This window comes from Halichoerus grypus, chromosome 14 (genome assembly GCF_964656455.1).
Source record: "Halichoerus grypus chromosome 14, mHalGry1.hap1.1, whole genome shotgun sequence".
NCBI lineage: Eukaryota > Metazoa > Chordata > Mammalia > Carnivora > Phocidae > Halichoerus > Halichoerus grypus.
In genome coordinates this window covers 23,630,103-23,646,678 of record NC_135725.1, presented here as the reverse complement: position 1 = coordinate 23,646,678, position 16,576 = coordinate 23,630,103, and the positions used below count along the sequence as shown (strand labels likewise).

The 16,576-nt window shown below is 41.7% G+C and overlaps 1 protein-coding gene across 2 annotated transcripts in view; it reads left to right on the top strand.

The window, feature by feature from the left end:
• Positions 1 to 16,576, top strand: part of RASEF (RAS and EF-hand domain containing) — a 79,159-nt gene that overhangs the window by 34,423 nt on the left and 28,160 nt on the right. The window contains exons 4-9 of one of the 2 annotated variants that reach the window (XM_036107503.2): positions 5,943 to 6,038; positions 8,726 to 8,803; positions 11,322 to 11,437; positions 13,412 to 13,480; positions 15,066 to 15,150; positions 16,067 to 16,155. In XM_036107503.2, coding sequence (XP_035963396.2) covers positions 5,943 to 6,038; positions 8,726 to 8,803; positions 11,322 to 11,437; positions 13,412 to 13,480; positions 15,066 to 15,150; positions 16,067 to 16,155 — 533 coding nt within the window. The remainder of the gene's footprint in view (positions 1 to 5,942; positions 6,039 to 8,725; positions 8,804 to 11,321; positions 11,438 to 13,411; positions 13,481 to 15,065; positions 15,151 to 16,066; positions 16,156 to 16,576) is intronic. The other variant, XM_036107508.2, reaches the window with a different exon arrangement.

Sequence of the window (16,576 nt, the reverse complement as noted above, 5' to 3'; positions counted from 1 at the left end):
CGGTTGAAAGTTGTTACCTTCAATGATTTCTGTAGAAGCAATACTTGTCTGTTTTCCTTATAAACTATAGCTGGGTGAAGGCTAATGTTGGGGTGGACGTTTTCTATTCATTTGCCCTCTTACCTCCGAGAGGCAGCAGGATGGAGTGAGAAGGGCCCGAGTATTGGCATCTGATAGGCCTTTAGTGTGCTTCCTGGCTCTGCCTTTGCCTGGGCAGGTGGCCCTGGGAAAATAACCGGACCTCTGACCTTTGTGGTACCATTTTTAGAATGGGGTAATGCCACCAACCTGCTTCACGGAGGTCCAGCCTGGTGATGTATATGAGTGCCTGGCACCGTGGCTGTGGCCGGCCTGCTTTTTTCTGTTGCTCTTCGTTCTTTGTGTCCTTCCAGATTCTTTGCCTCAGACTGCTTTATCACATGTATGACTTCGGGTCTCTTTGTCGTCTTATCTCTTAATGATCAGTTTAGTAACTGTTTGGAGGTCATATTCAACAGAGTGCGTGCCTCGGAGTCCATGGGACTCCTTTAGTGCAGTGGAGAGCCCATTCTTCTGTGAGCACTCCATTTGTTGTAGTCGAAAAACAGGGAAAATCATACACTCTTTTCTGCCCTTTTCCCCTCTCCATCCATTTAATCTGTGTGCTCATTCCTTCATCGTACACTTACCAAGCACGCGTGCTCTGCTGCCATCAGTCCCACCACTTCTTCCAGCCACGTATGTGAGGAGCAGATTTGTGGTTGGTGTTGGAGCCCTGACCGGGGCCCCCTCCCCTTTTAACTTCATGTGCGGTTCGTTATAATATCTGGCTCAGCTCGGCTCCCTGCGATTCTTCACCGCACAGCTCTGGTAGGGCATGATCATCGCTCTTCCTTCGCTCCATCTGTTTTCTTTGCCCTTCCTTCCCGTGTTCCCCAACTCCGTCAAGCACAGAGAAAATCTCCCCCTGATGCTCCCTCGCAGTCCTCTGGCCTTATTCAGCTCTTCCTGACCTTGACTCCTGTTGTACCTACAGTGTTACTCCATTGCTCCAGGTAAGTATTTTAGGTGTGAAGTAGAATTGACATACAAGGAACTGCACAGGTTTACAGTACAGAAGATGGTAACACTGGGTGTACCCGTACACCGTGAAACCCCCACCACAGCCAAGACAATGGGTGTATCCGTCCACCATCTAGGTTTCCTCAGGCCCCTTCCTCATGCCTCCCTTCCTCCCTCCTCTGCCCTCCTTCCTAGGAAACCACTGGGTATCTTCTTCGGTGAAATATGTTAACATCTTTTGTTCACTTTAAAAATTAGGTAGTTTTCTTGTTATGGAGGGGTTTTTTTTGTTTTAAATACAGGTTTGTTTTTTTTTAAAGATTTATTTATTTATTTTAGAGAGAGAGAGCGCGCAATTGAGCAATTGAGCAAGAGGGACAGAGGGAGAGGGAGAGAGAATCTCAAGCCGACTCCGCACAGAGCCCGACGACCTTGAGATCATGACCTGAGCGGAAGCCAAGACTCGGACGCTTAACCGACTATGCCACCCAGGCACCCCTGTTAGGGAGTTTTGAGAGCTCTTTATATATTCTGTTTTTAAAATTCTCTCCCACACTGTGACTTGTCTTTTCAGTCTCCTAACAGTGTATTTTGAAGAGTAGAGAGTTTTCATTTTGATGAAGTCCAATTTGTCAATTTTTCTTTAATGGATCAGACTTTTGGCATCTAAGGAATCTTTGCTTAATCCAAGGTCACAAAGATTTTTCTGCTGTTTTCTTCTGTAAGTTTTATTTGTTTTAGATTTTACATTTAGGATCCATTTTTGCAAGATATGGATCAAAGTTCATATTTTTTTGCAGGTGGATATCCAGTTGTTCTAGCACCGTTTGTTGAAAAGACTATTTGTTCTCCATTGAATTGCCTTTGCACTTTGTCCCAAATTGGTTTACTGTATTTGTGTGGCTTTATTTCTGGGCTCTCTGGTTTGTTCCATTGATTACTTTATGCCAGTATTACATTGTTTTGGTGACTATTGCTTTATAGTAAGTCTTGAAATCAAGTAATATTAGTTCTTCAACTTTGTTGTTTTTTTTTAATTTTATTATGTTATGTTAATCACCATACATTACATCATTAGTTTCTGATGTAGTGTTCCATGATTCATTGTTTGCATATAACACCCAGTGCTCCATTCAATATGTGCCCCCTTTTATACCCATCACCAGGCTAACCCATCCCCCCACCCCCTCCCCTCTAGAACCCTCAGTTTGTTTCTCAGAGTCCATAGTCTCTCATGGTTCGTCTCCCCCTCCGATTTCCCCCCCTTCATTTTACCCTTCCTACTATCTTCTTCTTTTTTTTACATATAATGTATTATTAGTTTCAGAGGTAGAGGTCTGTGATTCAACAGTCTTACACAATTCACAGTGCTCGCCATAGCACATACCCTCCCCAATGTCTATCACCCAGCCACCCTCCCTCTGACCCCCTACCACTCCAGCAACCCTCAGTTTGTTTCCTGAGATTAAGAATTCCTCATATCAGTGAGGTCATATGATACATGTCTTTCTCTGTTTGACTTATTTCGCTCAGCATAATACCCTCCAGTTCCATCCACATTATTGCAAATGGCAAGATTTCATTCCTTTTGATGGCTGTATAATATTCCATTGTATATATAGACCACATTTTCTTTATCCATTCATCTGTTGATGGACATCTTGGCTCTTCCATAGTTTGGCTATTGTGGACATTGCTGCTATAAACATCGGAGTGCACATACCCCTTTGGATCACTACATTTGTATCTTTGGGGTAAATACCCAGTAGTGCAATTGCTGGATCGTATGGTAGCTCTATTTTCAACTTTTTGAGGAACCTCCATACTGTTTTCCAGAGTGGCTGCACCAGCTTGCATTCCCACCAACAGTGTAGGAGGGTTCCCCTTTCTCCGCATCCCTGCCAACATCTGTCGTTTCCTGACTTGTTAATTTTAGCCTTTCTGACTGGTGTGAGGTGGTATCTCATCGAGGTTTTGATTTGGATTTCCCTGATACCGAGTGATGTTGAGCACTTCTTCATGTGTCTGTTGGCCATTTGGATGTCTTCTTTGGAATAATGTCTGTTCATGTCTTCTGCCCATTTCTTGATTGAATTATTTGTTCTTTGGGTGATGAATTTGATAAGTTCTTTATAGGTTTTGGATACTAGCCCCTTATCTGATATGTCATTTGCAAATATCTTCTCCCATTCTGTCGGTTGTCTTTTGGTTTTGTTGACTGTTTCCTTTGCTGTGCAAAAGCTTTTTATCCTGATGAAGTCCCAATAGTTCATTTTTGCCCTTGCTTCCCTTGCCTTTGGCGATGTTTCTAGGAAGAAGTTGCTGTGGCTGAGGTCGAAGAGGTTGCTGCTGTGTTCTCCTTTAGGATTTTGATGGACTCCTGTCTCACATTTAGGTTGAAAGAACTTTGTTGTTTTTCAAAATTGTCTTGGCTATTTTAGATCCTTTAATTTCCATAGAATCAGCTTGTCAGTTTCTTAAAAACAAAAAGAAAAAAACAAAAAACCCAAACATTCTGGGGGGTTGATTTGGTTTCATTGCATTTATAGATCAATTTGGGGAGAATTGGCATCTTAACAATAATGAATAATTTGATCCATTTATTCTCCATTTATTTAGGTCTTCTTTAATTTCTCTTAGCAATGTTTTGTAGTGTACAACATAAAGATCTTATAAATCTTTCCTCAGATTCATTCCTAAGTATTTGATATTTTAATGCTCCTCTAAACAGTGTTGTTAAAACTTTCAATTTCTGGTTGTCCATTGTGAATATATAGAAATACACTTGATTTTTACATATAGATCTTATACCCTATCTTATTGTTTACATTGTTCATACTCAGCAGCTTTTTTGGTAGATTCCATCAGATTTTCTAAGTAAATGGTATGTAATCTATGAATAAAGACAGCTTTACTTCTATCTTTCTGGTGTGAATGATCACTTTGTTTTTCTCTCCTTATTGCACTGGTTAGAACAAGAAAAGGGAGAGCAGACATCCTTGTCTATAATTTCTGTCTCAACAAGAAGTATGATGTTGGTGGCATGCTGTTCATAGAAGCCCTTTATTGAATTTTGCGCATGTTCCTGGTTGGCTAAGAGTTATTTTAATTAGGAATGGAATGTTGGATTTCATCAAATGTTTTTCTGTATCTATTGAAATGATCATGGCTTTTTTCTTTTTTAGAACATCAATGTGGTGAATTACATTGATTTTCAAGTATTAAAACACACTTGTACTCTGGGGATAAACCTCATTTATTTATGATGTATTTTCATTTTTGAATCTTGTTGAATTCATTTTGCTAAATTTTGTTTATTATTTTTGCATCCATACTCATAAAAGATACTGGTTTGTGGTTTTCTCTTAATGTGTTTGATTTTTGTATCAGGCCAGTGCTGGCCTCATAGAATGAGTTGGGAAAGCTTCCCTCCCTTTCAGTTTCCTGGAAGTTTGTGATGAGTTGGTCTGAACCACCACCATCTGCCTAAGTTACTGTAGTGACCCCCTACCCGATCTCTTGGCATCTTGACAGGTTGGGAATGGAAAGAGCTACATGGTGATAATTTCCTTTATTGAACTCTGAATAAAATGTTTTTAAACCATAAAAGTTGTTTAAGGTTGTGGCCCTGGATTTAGTGAGAAGACTTGCCTAGTTACATCGGGGTCCACTTCAGTGCCAGGAAGGCTGTCCGAGGTAGCGCCTCATTGGGAGCCTTCCCGTCTTCATCCACCTGTGAAGTGGCGACATTGCTGCCTCACCTGTGGAGCTGGATGAAGTCAAGAGACGCGCTTAGAAAAGGTTACCATGAGTGAAGATGTTACTCTTCTCCTACACATTTCCTCCTAAGCATAGAATATTTAATTTACATGGATTATTTAATTTATATGGATTATTTAATTTACTTGGGTAATTTAATATAATCCTCACATTAATCCAATAAGGAAATGAAGGCTCCAAGTAAGTTGTCTCAGCTAGACAGCCAGTAAGTGGGTCGCAAGACCCTGTAACTCAGGCAGGTGTTCAGACACGGGGTCATGTCTCCCCTGCAGAGAGGCCTTACCTTACCCCCTGTCTAACTCAGTTCCTGTCACATCTCCCTGTCAGCTTCTCCCTGTATTACTTCCTGAGGTCGTCTTACCTCCTGTCTTCCCCCACCAGCATGCGCGTTTGTCTGCCTTGCTCCTGCTCTGCCCCCCTGTGCTCAGGACTGTTGGTAGTGGGCTAGCAGGGGATAGCTGCACACTCAATTTCTCTGGCTAGTAACATAATTTATTTGAATACTAAACACAGGGCACAAAGTTCCATACTTTGCGAAGAGAAAAAGGACATTTGAAGATGTCTGGGCTCCTGGGACCTGCAGCCCCTGACCTCCTGGGGTGCCCCTTGCCATTCACTGATCCAGGCAGGACACGTGTGAGAAGAACCAGCCCATGTGGAAGCACTTAGCATAGAAATTTGCAGGTGATGTGATTTGAATTCAGGTAAAGGTGTAAGCTCTTGGAAAAAGGACAAACCCACTGGACCTTCCTGGGCCCTGATGACATGATAGGGTTCAGGCAAGCATGTGGGCCCTTGGCTCTTGCCATATCTTTTAATAAATAACAGCAATAACTACTTAAACTAGTTATTAGATGTGCCCTGGCCTCCTGTCACAACATGAGTAATAGTCTTAGAGGCGTCTCTCCTGGTGATGTGTGCATGTCGGCTTTCAGTTCTGCAGGTTTCAATTCCAAAAGAGCCGTACCTCCAAAGTCATTTGGTTTACTTCCGCCATCCCTTCTTGCCCTCCCTGTGTGGGAGACTTGGGATCAGCCTTACTTTGACACAAAACATTTCTTGCTCTATGGGGTTTTGAAGAACCTGTTTAAATCATTAAATTTTTTTTTTTTTTTTTTTAGGAAAAACGTAAAGCTGAGGAAGCCCTCAGTGACCTCAGACGTCAGTATGAAACAGAAGTAGGGGATTTACAGGTGACAATAAAGAAACTCAAAAAGGTATGTTTGTGGCAGCGAGGCTTCTAGGAATAGCCTCAGTGTATCAGTGTGTTTAAGTTATTAGCAACTAAAGACATTGGGAATCATATTAAAGCAGCAGTTGGAATCAGATTTCAGGGTCAAACTGGGCTCCCTGGAAAGATGGATTTTTAAAGGTCCCTAATTTTCTTTTCCGTTTCAAGGGCAACCTATCTTCTGCACAGGTCTAATAAATATTTCTGACCCCTTGAACAGTTGTCCATCAAACCCCAGTTTTCCTTCCTCAGGTGCCCTCAATGCCCACATGTTCAGTGGACTCTGCTCATGACAGGAGGGATCCTGTCTTTACTGGTCACGTATTCCTGTATCCTTGCCCCCAGCTAACCGCAAGGTACATGGTCAGTATTCAGTGAATATTTATTAAATGAAGTAAATGCTCTTCTTCTATGCAGAAAGTTCCAGATCTAGGGGACCCCTGATCAGCAGGAGGTGGGAGAGAACTTGCTGAAATGTGAGCAAAAGTGTGATTGGGTTTGGCCTTTGCTGTGTTTGGTTTCTAATGAGTAGGGTTTGTTTCACCCAGTGGTATGCTGGTAGCTACTTAACAATGGGCTCTGGAGGGGGGAGGGGGTCAGGGAGGAATCTGTAGTATTTGCTGATTTCCACGGTGTTAATGCTTCCACCATTAACAATTTCAAGCTACCAAGTTGACGTGACTGAGTGCAGAGTTTGGGAAGAGGTGTGTCACATTGGCTCTCACCCGCCGGCACAGGCTGTCTGCTGCATGGTACTGGATCCACCTCTTGCGTGTGGATTGTCTCTATAACGAGTGGAAATACCTTGGCTAAACTGAAAATGGATACTTAAAAAAGAAACATCCCTGAAAGTGGCATTGTGACTTTGGGCACATCACTTTGCTTCTCTGGTTGTTCATGTGATAACCTTTAATGCCGTTTCCAATGTTTATATTCAATGAGATTAAGGGACGATTAGCTGTGTTTTGTAGGCTATTGCAATTCAAACCTCTGGGATTATTAAAAATCCTCCCCAATAACCTTCTTGGGAAATTATGATCACTGTCAACCTTTTCTCTAATTGACAGAGGCCATTAGACCAGACATAAGATGCTTGAATTGCAGAATTTGAATGGACCAGTCCCTTGTTGATGCCAGAGTCACAGATTCTCCTAGCCCCGGTTCTCGGTTATTTTCCTGTCTTCCCACATCTTTAGGCTAGAAGCAAGTTATACAGAAAAGACACAAAATTTCTTGCCACGATGAGGCATATGATGATGACCACATAGGCCCTGAACAGTAAGAGTCAGAAGTGATGGGACCGGAGTTCTCATCGAGACGATGCTACTTTGTTCCTGTTATACCTGGGACAATTGGCTTCATTATCTTATCATTTCGTTTCTCATTTGTAAAATGGGATTAATAATGGACTGTCCTGCCTAACTGTAATAGCTGAGACGTTACTGACTTTATAGTTTCTTCAGCTCTTTTTCATAATTTTTAATTCTCAAACTTTTTCTGAGGATAGGTAAGTCTCCTGCTTTCACAGCTGAGGACACCGAGTTCTAGAGTCACAGAGCTAATAAGCCGTGGAGTTGTCTTGCTACACAGTTTGCGCTTTCTCACTTGTACCAGACTTCCCGCCGGCTTGGGAGCTTGTTCTGCAAGAGAACAGACGGTGATTTACGTGAGGGAATGTTAAAGGCTTAAACTGGAAAAGTTTACAAAATTGATATGACTGCCATTACCCTATGCCATGGATTCTGAGGAACTAGTTTTTTCCCTCCAGTTTTTTTTCTCTGAAATTAGCATGCATCTGAAAAAATCAAGGGCTCTTCTCAGAGTCAGCCAAGTGGCAGTCATGGCCTTGGTGTGTGAAAACCTTTAGTTGACGCATCTGGTAAGATGAAGAAAATCCAGCATCAGATTACTTAGGCTTTGACTTAGAATTGATGAAATATAGCATTCATTTTGGTCAGTGCGTAACTACTCAGTTAATGGAAACCCACGGATCCTCACCGTTCCCAGGGACTGTCAGGAAACAAAAAGACATTTTTGTTGTCCATGTTAGAGATCTCCTGAGCTGGTTTAAAGTCCGGTAATACTAACAAGTCAACCAGAAAGCAAAGCTCCGGTGTATATTCATAGAGAATTGTGTGCGTATGTCACTAGCTTCCTATCACACTTAAATGTTATTGATTCCAGTTATTTTAATAAGCATTTACTGGAGTCACTGTGAAGAAAACAGGTGAATCTGACACTAACTCTGCTGTTAAAAATCTTAGACTCTGGTAGGAGAGATAAGGCATTCATAGATAATTATAATACAGGATAGAAAATGTTAAGTGCAGCTAAATTTCTAGGAGAATATAAAGGTCCAACTCATAGGCAACATAACTGAAAAGGCTAAGTTAAATCGCTTAATAGTTGAATGGTTTCCCAAAAGGACTTCTCAGTTGTTTCGAAAGAAATTCATTAAGCGATAAAACCCCCTTTTTAAATGCTTAAATTATTGAAAGCAAATTTTCAAATCTTCATGGATTATATGTAGCTTAATAATTTACAAAGTTGTAAAATGTTGAAAATGGAAGACTTTTAGAATTCCCATATCTGTATATTCAAGGATACTCATAAACTTAACTGAATCAATCCAAAGTGAGTTTGTAAATGCACAGCCTTTATTTGCTCTTTCAGCTAGAAGAACAGTCGAAACACGTAAGTCAAAAAGAAGATGTGGCTGCATTAAAAAAGCAAATTTATGATTTATCAATGGTAAGAATCACCTTTCATTTACAGAAATACATTTCCTCTTCAACGACTAGACATAATCATTGCTGTTTATCAGTGTTCCGGGGATGGAGAGAAATTAGTACTGCAGTTAGAGAAAGCCTTTGATGTACCTTTGACCAAAGGTGTTATTCAGGCTTTTACCCTCAAGGATACCCCACCTATTGTGAATGCTTTTATTTATTTCTTACTCAAAGCAATGACGGCACGGCCCTTGCACTTCACATAGTTAACCCTGCATTCCTACAACTTCAGCTCTGGTCTGTGTCCCTGGCTTTGTGAGATGAAGTTATAATTGCCCTTTTCTTCCTCCAGCGTTCCTCTTTCTGCCCATTTCCCCCCTTGATGACCCTATCTTTGGTGTTTCTGTTGCCAAATTGTCAGCATTTGCATCTGTTTTTTCATCATCATTAAGTCGTCTTTATTTTGTTTGTAGGTGGACTCTAGAAGTTGAAAGCTACTAGTGAACATTTCCTTTATTAGGACTCTAAATATTCTCATTGCAGAGCCCAGAAGTGAGCCAGCTGTGCTATAAGTGTGTTTCTTTCTCTCCAGTCATTATCCCCGTACCACTCAGAAGAGAAGGCTCCCAGCTTCATGGTCAAGTTGGAATGCACCATCAGTTCCAAATTCTGCCCCTTCTTAGTTGGCTCTGTATTTGGATCATGACTTTCTGGTAGAATTGCTTATTTTTCTTGCATTTCCTGGTTGAGTTTTTGGTTTCTTGTAAAAAGAAACTCTGGCATCCTCAGGATATCATCCACTGATGCCTTCCAACTTTTTTTTTTTTATTCTTCCCAATGTGTGGAATTTGTTTTTTCTCCTTGAAAATGTTAATTCTAGAGTCTACAGAATTTCAGTTCTTACTGGACTGATAGTTTTTTTAACTCACTACCCATACGTCATCCTGGAATTTCTGAGCATTTTAGGTAGCTGGCGTAGGATTCCTGTGCAGCTAGGTAAATAGATCTGTTTACCTCAGGGCCTCCTCCCTGAGAGAGTGTTTTCCTAGGAGCTGTGTGTGAAGCTGGCTGTCAGACTGGGGGACCCCTGATGACCAGAAGGAGTGGGATATGGATATTCAGAGAGAAGCCTCAGCACACTGTATAGAGGTCATTCGGTTCTTTTTCTGTTTTTTTTTTTTTTTTTTTTTTTTTAAGATTTTATTGTTAGAGAGAGAGAGAGAGCAAGTGAGGGCAGAGGGAGAGGCAGAGAATCTGAAACAGACTCCACGCTGAGCAGAGCCTGAGTGGGGCTCTGTCTCATGACCCTGAGATCAGGACTTGAGCCAGAACCAGGAGTTGGATGCTTAACTGACAGCACCACCCAGGCACCCAATTCAGTTCTTTTTAAAAAGACAAGCCCTGTCTTACAGCCTTAGGAATCGACTCTATCTGCTATTCTTTGCTAGTATTAGAGGGGATGGCCTGGGGCTGGGGGCCGAGTTCCTTAATACACAAATTTAACCTGTAAGCCCCATTTCTGACTGTTCGGGGGTTCTGCCTGGCTAATTGCCTCCTCCTTTGCTCTATAGCACAATCTTCCCCCATGCCTCTTCCAGACCTCCTGTGCTCCTGCTCTCTTCTCTTTTGTCAGCACATTTCCACACAATTTCCATCTTCCAGAAATGTATTTAATTCATTTGACTGTTGGGGGGCCCCTCTTGCATTCTTGTAACTTGTATTGGTTTATCTCATGTTATTTGGCATTTCATGTGAATGAGGTCTCCAAAAGGAAGGAAGAGTGCTCAGTCCATCATTACGCACCAGAAGCCTCCAGTGTGTTTTTGTTTTCTTTTTTTAGGAAAACATAGACATTTTTTAAACTATACTAGTTTAAATTTAAGCACAAAACTTACAAATGTTAGGTGATAGGATTTATTGTAAAAACTAGCCAGTCTGCCTGGTGATAGGTACTATTTTTTTTTTTTTAAAGATTTTATTTATTTATTTGACAGAGAGAGACACAGCGAGAGAGGGAACACAAGCAGGGGGAGTGGGAGAGGGAGAAGCAGGCTTCCCGCTGAGCAGGGAGCCGGATGCGGGGCTCGATCCCAGGACCCTGGGATCATGACCTGAGCCGAAGGCAGACGCTTAACGACTGAGCCACCCAGGTGCCCCTGGTGATAGGTACTATTAATTCCACAGAATATTTTCAGTAGATTCATAGCTCTCATTGAATAAAACAGATGTTTACATATTTGATCTGAGTTAATTTGCCAGTAACATGTTAAAGTATGTCATGATCATGATTTGACTGGTGTTTTTTGGCACCAGATGTCAAACATTAAAAAAAGAGAGAACAACTTCAAGGATTTAGCTTTTTGAGACTTTAATACTTTATGATAATTTCAGATCACCTTGAATTGATAACTAGTTCTTTGAACACCAAGATTTGAAGAACTATGGAGGTGTAGGTTTGGGGTGCGAGGTTCCACTACACTTGACTCTCCTGGGTGGAAGACACCCCGAATCTAATGGCCTGCGCTGTTCCTTTTCTCCAGGAAAATCAGAAAGTTAAGAAAGATCTTTTAGAAGCACAGACAAACATAGCCTTTCTTCAGAGTGAATTAGATGCTTTGAAAAGTGATTATGCCGATCAGACTCTGAATTCAGAAAGGTATGAAACTTTGAATTTTATTCTTTAGTTTGAGTGGAATGTTTATTTAGATGACCATCCGTGTGAATGAAGTCAGCTACGTAATCATAAAGGGTTATTTATTGACCTTGCTGGTATGTTCTTTGCTTTCCAAAGATACCGCTTTCAGTGTCCTATTTCCTGGTGATTTTTGTGTTTTAAATTTTTTTTAAGAAAAATACTAATTAGTTTAATTATTGACTGCTTTGGAGAGTGCAGGGCTTAATAGATGTTTGAATTATTGGGAACAGAAGAATATACCTAAAGTATCGGGAGTCAGTGCTAATTGAAGTGCACACACACACACAGGCATGCATTTATGTATATATGCAAATACCTATATAAATATCTAAATATATATATATGGATATTTATAAAGGTATTTACATTCACATATTTGCATGTAATATGGATATATATGCATACAAAATACATACACGTGTGTGTGTGTGTGTGTGCGTGTGTGTATAAACATGTACACTTGGGAAAAGTATCCTTTTTGCTTTGTTTGCTTGCAAACTTTAATCACAATTAAGGTCCTGTAATGGTCAGCAGTGAAACATTTAAGTACTTACTGTATACAGGTTCCTCAGCTACAGAAGGAGTTATGAGTGTGAAATAAATAAATAAATAAATAAATAAATAAATATATATATATATATATATATATATATATATATAAAAATACAAGCAAAGACGTGATCTCTGCTCTGTGAGAACTTCAGATTCGTGGAGAAAGTCACAAAGCTGAAGGGTTGTGGAGTTCGCGTAGGAGCTCAGCAGTGTCAGAAGCAATCCCAGCAGCAGTGGCGCAGGTTGGGTCCTTTGCCATGTGATGGTAGATAGTGTCCTTTTGATTCAGGAGCGGTGAAGAGCTTTATTAAAGAGGAGACGCTTGAGGTTGGCTTGGGAGGAGCTGATTTGTGTCGGTCAAGGGGGGCAGGGGTAACGTGCGTAGAACTTTCCTAGCATCAACTCTTGCAATCCACAGAATACCCTGTGAGATAGGGACTTTTAGTCTTCCCATTTCAGAGGGGAGAAGAGTGTCTCAGAGCTGTTCCAGGTGAGGCAGTAAGCAAGGCAGAGGCAAGAACAGAGAGACAGATAAGACTGTTTTGGAGGACAGTGGTCAGACCTCTGGACAGGAAAAGGTATTTTGAATAGCAAAGTAAAAGTTAAACAAAATTTAAAAATTTAAAAGCTAGTTTAAGGCTATAATGGAAGGGCCCAGCATTTTTGGCTAAGGAACTTAAATTCCTATCGTCAATTGGGAACCTCTTAGCTTTATCATCAAGAGAGTGAGCGGACAGGTTATTGTGGATAACAGTTGAGAGCCTGAGAGTCTTTGGTTTGTCTGCTTAGAAATGGGGCTGAGGTGGAATAGGGGCTGGTGGTGAGTGGCTAATATTCTCAGGAAACGTTATGGGGAGGAGGCCAAGGCTTTGTAATAAAGCAAAAGGAATCGCTGAGCATGGGTTTATGGCAGGCTGAGAAAGCCCAGTCCTGTGGACTCCTCTGTGGTTTAGGGTGAGGCGGGGAGGGCCAGGTGGGGTGAGGAGAAGGAATCACCAGGAAGGAGGAAAATAGCTGCGTTAGGATTGCATGAGGCAGGGAAGGAGCAGGGAAGGGTCAGAGGGGAGAGAGCACGCTGGATTGAAGGGACTGTTAATGAGTCCCTGGGGAGAGGGGGCTTAGCAGAAGGTGAAGTGTCAAGACGTCCTATGAGGAGCGGAGCTGGGTTTGGGAGGGAGAGCAGGACCTCGCACAGGAAAGGGGGGGCGTGCGGGCGTGTGGGGCTGCTGAAGGCACAGAGGGACTAAGCGGGAGCCCCAGGAGATAGAAAACCATGGCCAAGGACACAGGTCTTTGAGAAAGGTGAAAGGGGGTCTGGGAGGGTAGGTGTAAGGCAGGACTGGATATCTAATTCTCGTTCAAACATAAAATATGGTTTTACAGGGATCTGGAAATAATCCGAGAGTACACAGAAGATCGAAATAGTCTTGAGAGGCAAATTGAAATACTCCAGTAAGTTCTCATATAAAACGCTCATTACATTTACATTTTCCTGATGTTTTGTGAATAAGACACATGCCCCATGTCACATGAGTTGCCATATTCTCAAGACTGGGTTTGCAGGTCCATGCGTGTTTCTTCTCGCTGTGGTGCATTCAGCACTTGGCTTTCTCCTGCTTTTAATCCTAAATAAACTATTCAAATCCAGGGACTAGAGTCTGATTCTCTCAAAGTCCTCGCAAGTCAGGTGAGATGTTATTATACCTCCATAAAGACTCCGAGTTCTGACCTCAGCAGCTGTGTCTACAGCCCAGCACACCGGGAGGCTGTCAGGAATCTGCTGTTAGCTCACGTCACAGCACTAGACACACGTGATCATTCTTGCCCAACGTATTGTTCTTGGTGAGACGGCTATTTTTCTTAGGTTTTTTTTTTTTTTAAACCCTACTGGAAATATTATATCTGCTCTGTCAACTTCACACCCGTGTTACCATAATTCCAGCCTCTGAGGGCCTTCTCCACAAACCCTCCCCCTCCTCTACTCCCATGCTCTTTTTTACTCATGTATGTTCTTCTGGTTTGTCTTCCCAAAGGAAGTAAGGTCAGACTTGGCAAGTTTGTTTTCACCATGCCTGTTAAGTCTCACCAGTGGCAGTTACAGAGTTGACATATTACAATAATCCTGCTCATTCATTTATTCATTCATCCAGCAGGTTTTCATTCAGCAACTTTTACGGGTCAGGTATGCCAGGAGCTGAGGATAGAGCGGCAAGTAAAAAGAAAAGGAAAAAAAAGTCTCTTTATGGGGCTCATCTAGGGGAAGAAGATGGAAATTGATCACTAATTATAGAAATAAACATAAAATGCCAAAGGAGAAGTGGGACAGAGGGAAGGGGTGGGGCACATAGTACAGAGATTCCTCCTACCCAGGAAGGTCCAGGAAGTGTTCTGGCGGATACAACTGAGCTGAGATCTGAAGGATGGATCAGCCTTAAGTAGGGAAAGATGGGCCACTCTCAAGCGGTATTGTCCTCCGTTTGTAGAAGAGGTTGCTGAGGCTCTGACAGGTCAGATGACTCCCATCAGTGATGTGGAAAGTACATGCCTGCATGGGGTTTGAACCCACAGTCAACATCAGAACCTTTCATCAGAACCCTGGTGGACAGTATCAGGCCATGAGGAAGATGTGGGAGTAGCCAGGAGAAAGAAGTGTGACATAACACATCGCTTCCACGCCTGGCTGGGACACGCGCAGGGGGACAGAGAGCAGCACATGGGGCCAGCTGGGGCTCAGCATTTAGGAAGCAGAGACCTGTAGGAAACCTGTTCATATCTTGAAGCTACCTGAGGGAACAGTGGGTTCCAACAGCATAGCTAATTCCTGAAATGCCCCGAGACCTTTAAAAGAGAGGGGATCCCTCAATTAAGTTGTAGTTCTTGTAATGAATTATGATCTCGGTTTATGAGGTTGGAAGGGGAGTGGTAGAAAGTTGCAAGAGGTGGTAAGTAATTCCGCGTTCTGAACTTCACAGCCTGCAAAGAAAGTGGCTTTTAACCCAACTTTCCTTATCTGTTTGTTTGTTTATTTGCTCTGTAGTACAGCTAACCGGAAGTTACATGACAGTAATGACGGCCTTAGGAGTGCCCTTGAAAACAGTTACAGCAAGTTCAACAGATCTTTGGTATGCAGTAGAATTTTATAATACATTTTATTCTTTCTTGTAGTAGAGTATTTTGATGAAGATCATATATTTTCTTAAAGGGGGAGCTTACAATAATGAGAAACTATTCCATTTAATAAGAGGAGGCAACATTTTCCCAAATTAAAGAAATGCCACCCCTCTGCAGAAATAAATGCCTGGATGTTCACCAACTCTCTGTTAGCTGTTCAGGGAAACCAGAGAAAGACATATAAGGTGTGACCTGGGTTCTGGAAGAGTTTATAGCGTAGTGTAGGGAGTTAAGATGTGCACAGATAGCAATGATATAAGAAAAATTGGGAAATCTTATGGAAGTAGGAAGAAAATACTTCGCATTTCAGAGGAGGGAGAAGGTGCTTCTGGCTGAGGAGTGCACTTAGACACATTGAGTATTCTTTATGGTCGTGAGATGATCAGAGTGGAGGCCTTGGATTTAAAACCCTGCTACAGAAACAAGCTAAGCCCCTCTTGGAATTTTGAGGAACTTCCCCAGACTACATGTGCCCGAAATCCTCTTCTCCCACTTTTGGGGGTCAGCTTCGAGTTTGGGGTTCCTTTGCCATAGCTTTAAGTATGGACAAGTCAGTCACTGAGCCAAATTATAGTTTGAGAAGAGATAAATCCAAAGAAGTTGGTATTGCAGTGTCCTGGCCAATGTGGGGAACCAGGATACCCCTTTATGGCTTATGCAATGGTGTTTGGATCTAAGACACAATGAGGAGAGAGTACTATGGGCAGTTACCTTGGTGTCTGTGCTCACATTTGCTTATGTAGGATACCAAATTTTAATTACGTTAGAAGTTAATTAGTGTGCTATATATGTATGTGTGTATGTGTATATGTATTATGTATAAATATGGAATAACCAAATGTTGCTTATATACTTTGTGTATTACAGCACATAAATAATATATCACCAGGGAATACAATTTCTAGAAGCAGTCCCAAATTTGATGGTCATTCTCCTCATCCTCTGGGCTATGACAGGTATGGGAATACCTACTTACTTTTCGTTTGAATTCTGGATCAGAGTGAAAAGGAAAGTAAATTTCCTTAGAGGTGAATTAAAACAGTAGAATCTACTTTGGGCACTAATTTCTATTTTCTACCATGTTATTTTAATTTTCTGAAACATGTAAAGATTCAAAGTAGAAATGTTTCAGAGAGGGCAAAGTGATTTCCTTAAGACATTGTTATGACTTGATTTTACGTATGCTTCCCCTGACCTCATTCCCTCGTTACGTCTTGTTCCTCAGAAGTGAACTCTGAGAACTCTTACAGGGAAACAAGCAGAACTATAGTATAGGATGTTGCCATATATGCAGGATATGATGTGGAGACTCTTGGCATGATCTGCAAATGTTTAATAGCTCAGCATAATATTATGTAAGCTGTGTTCGAGGACAAG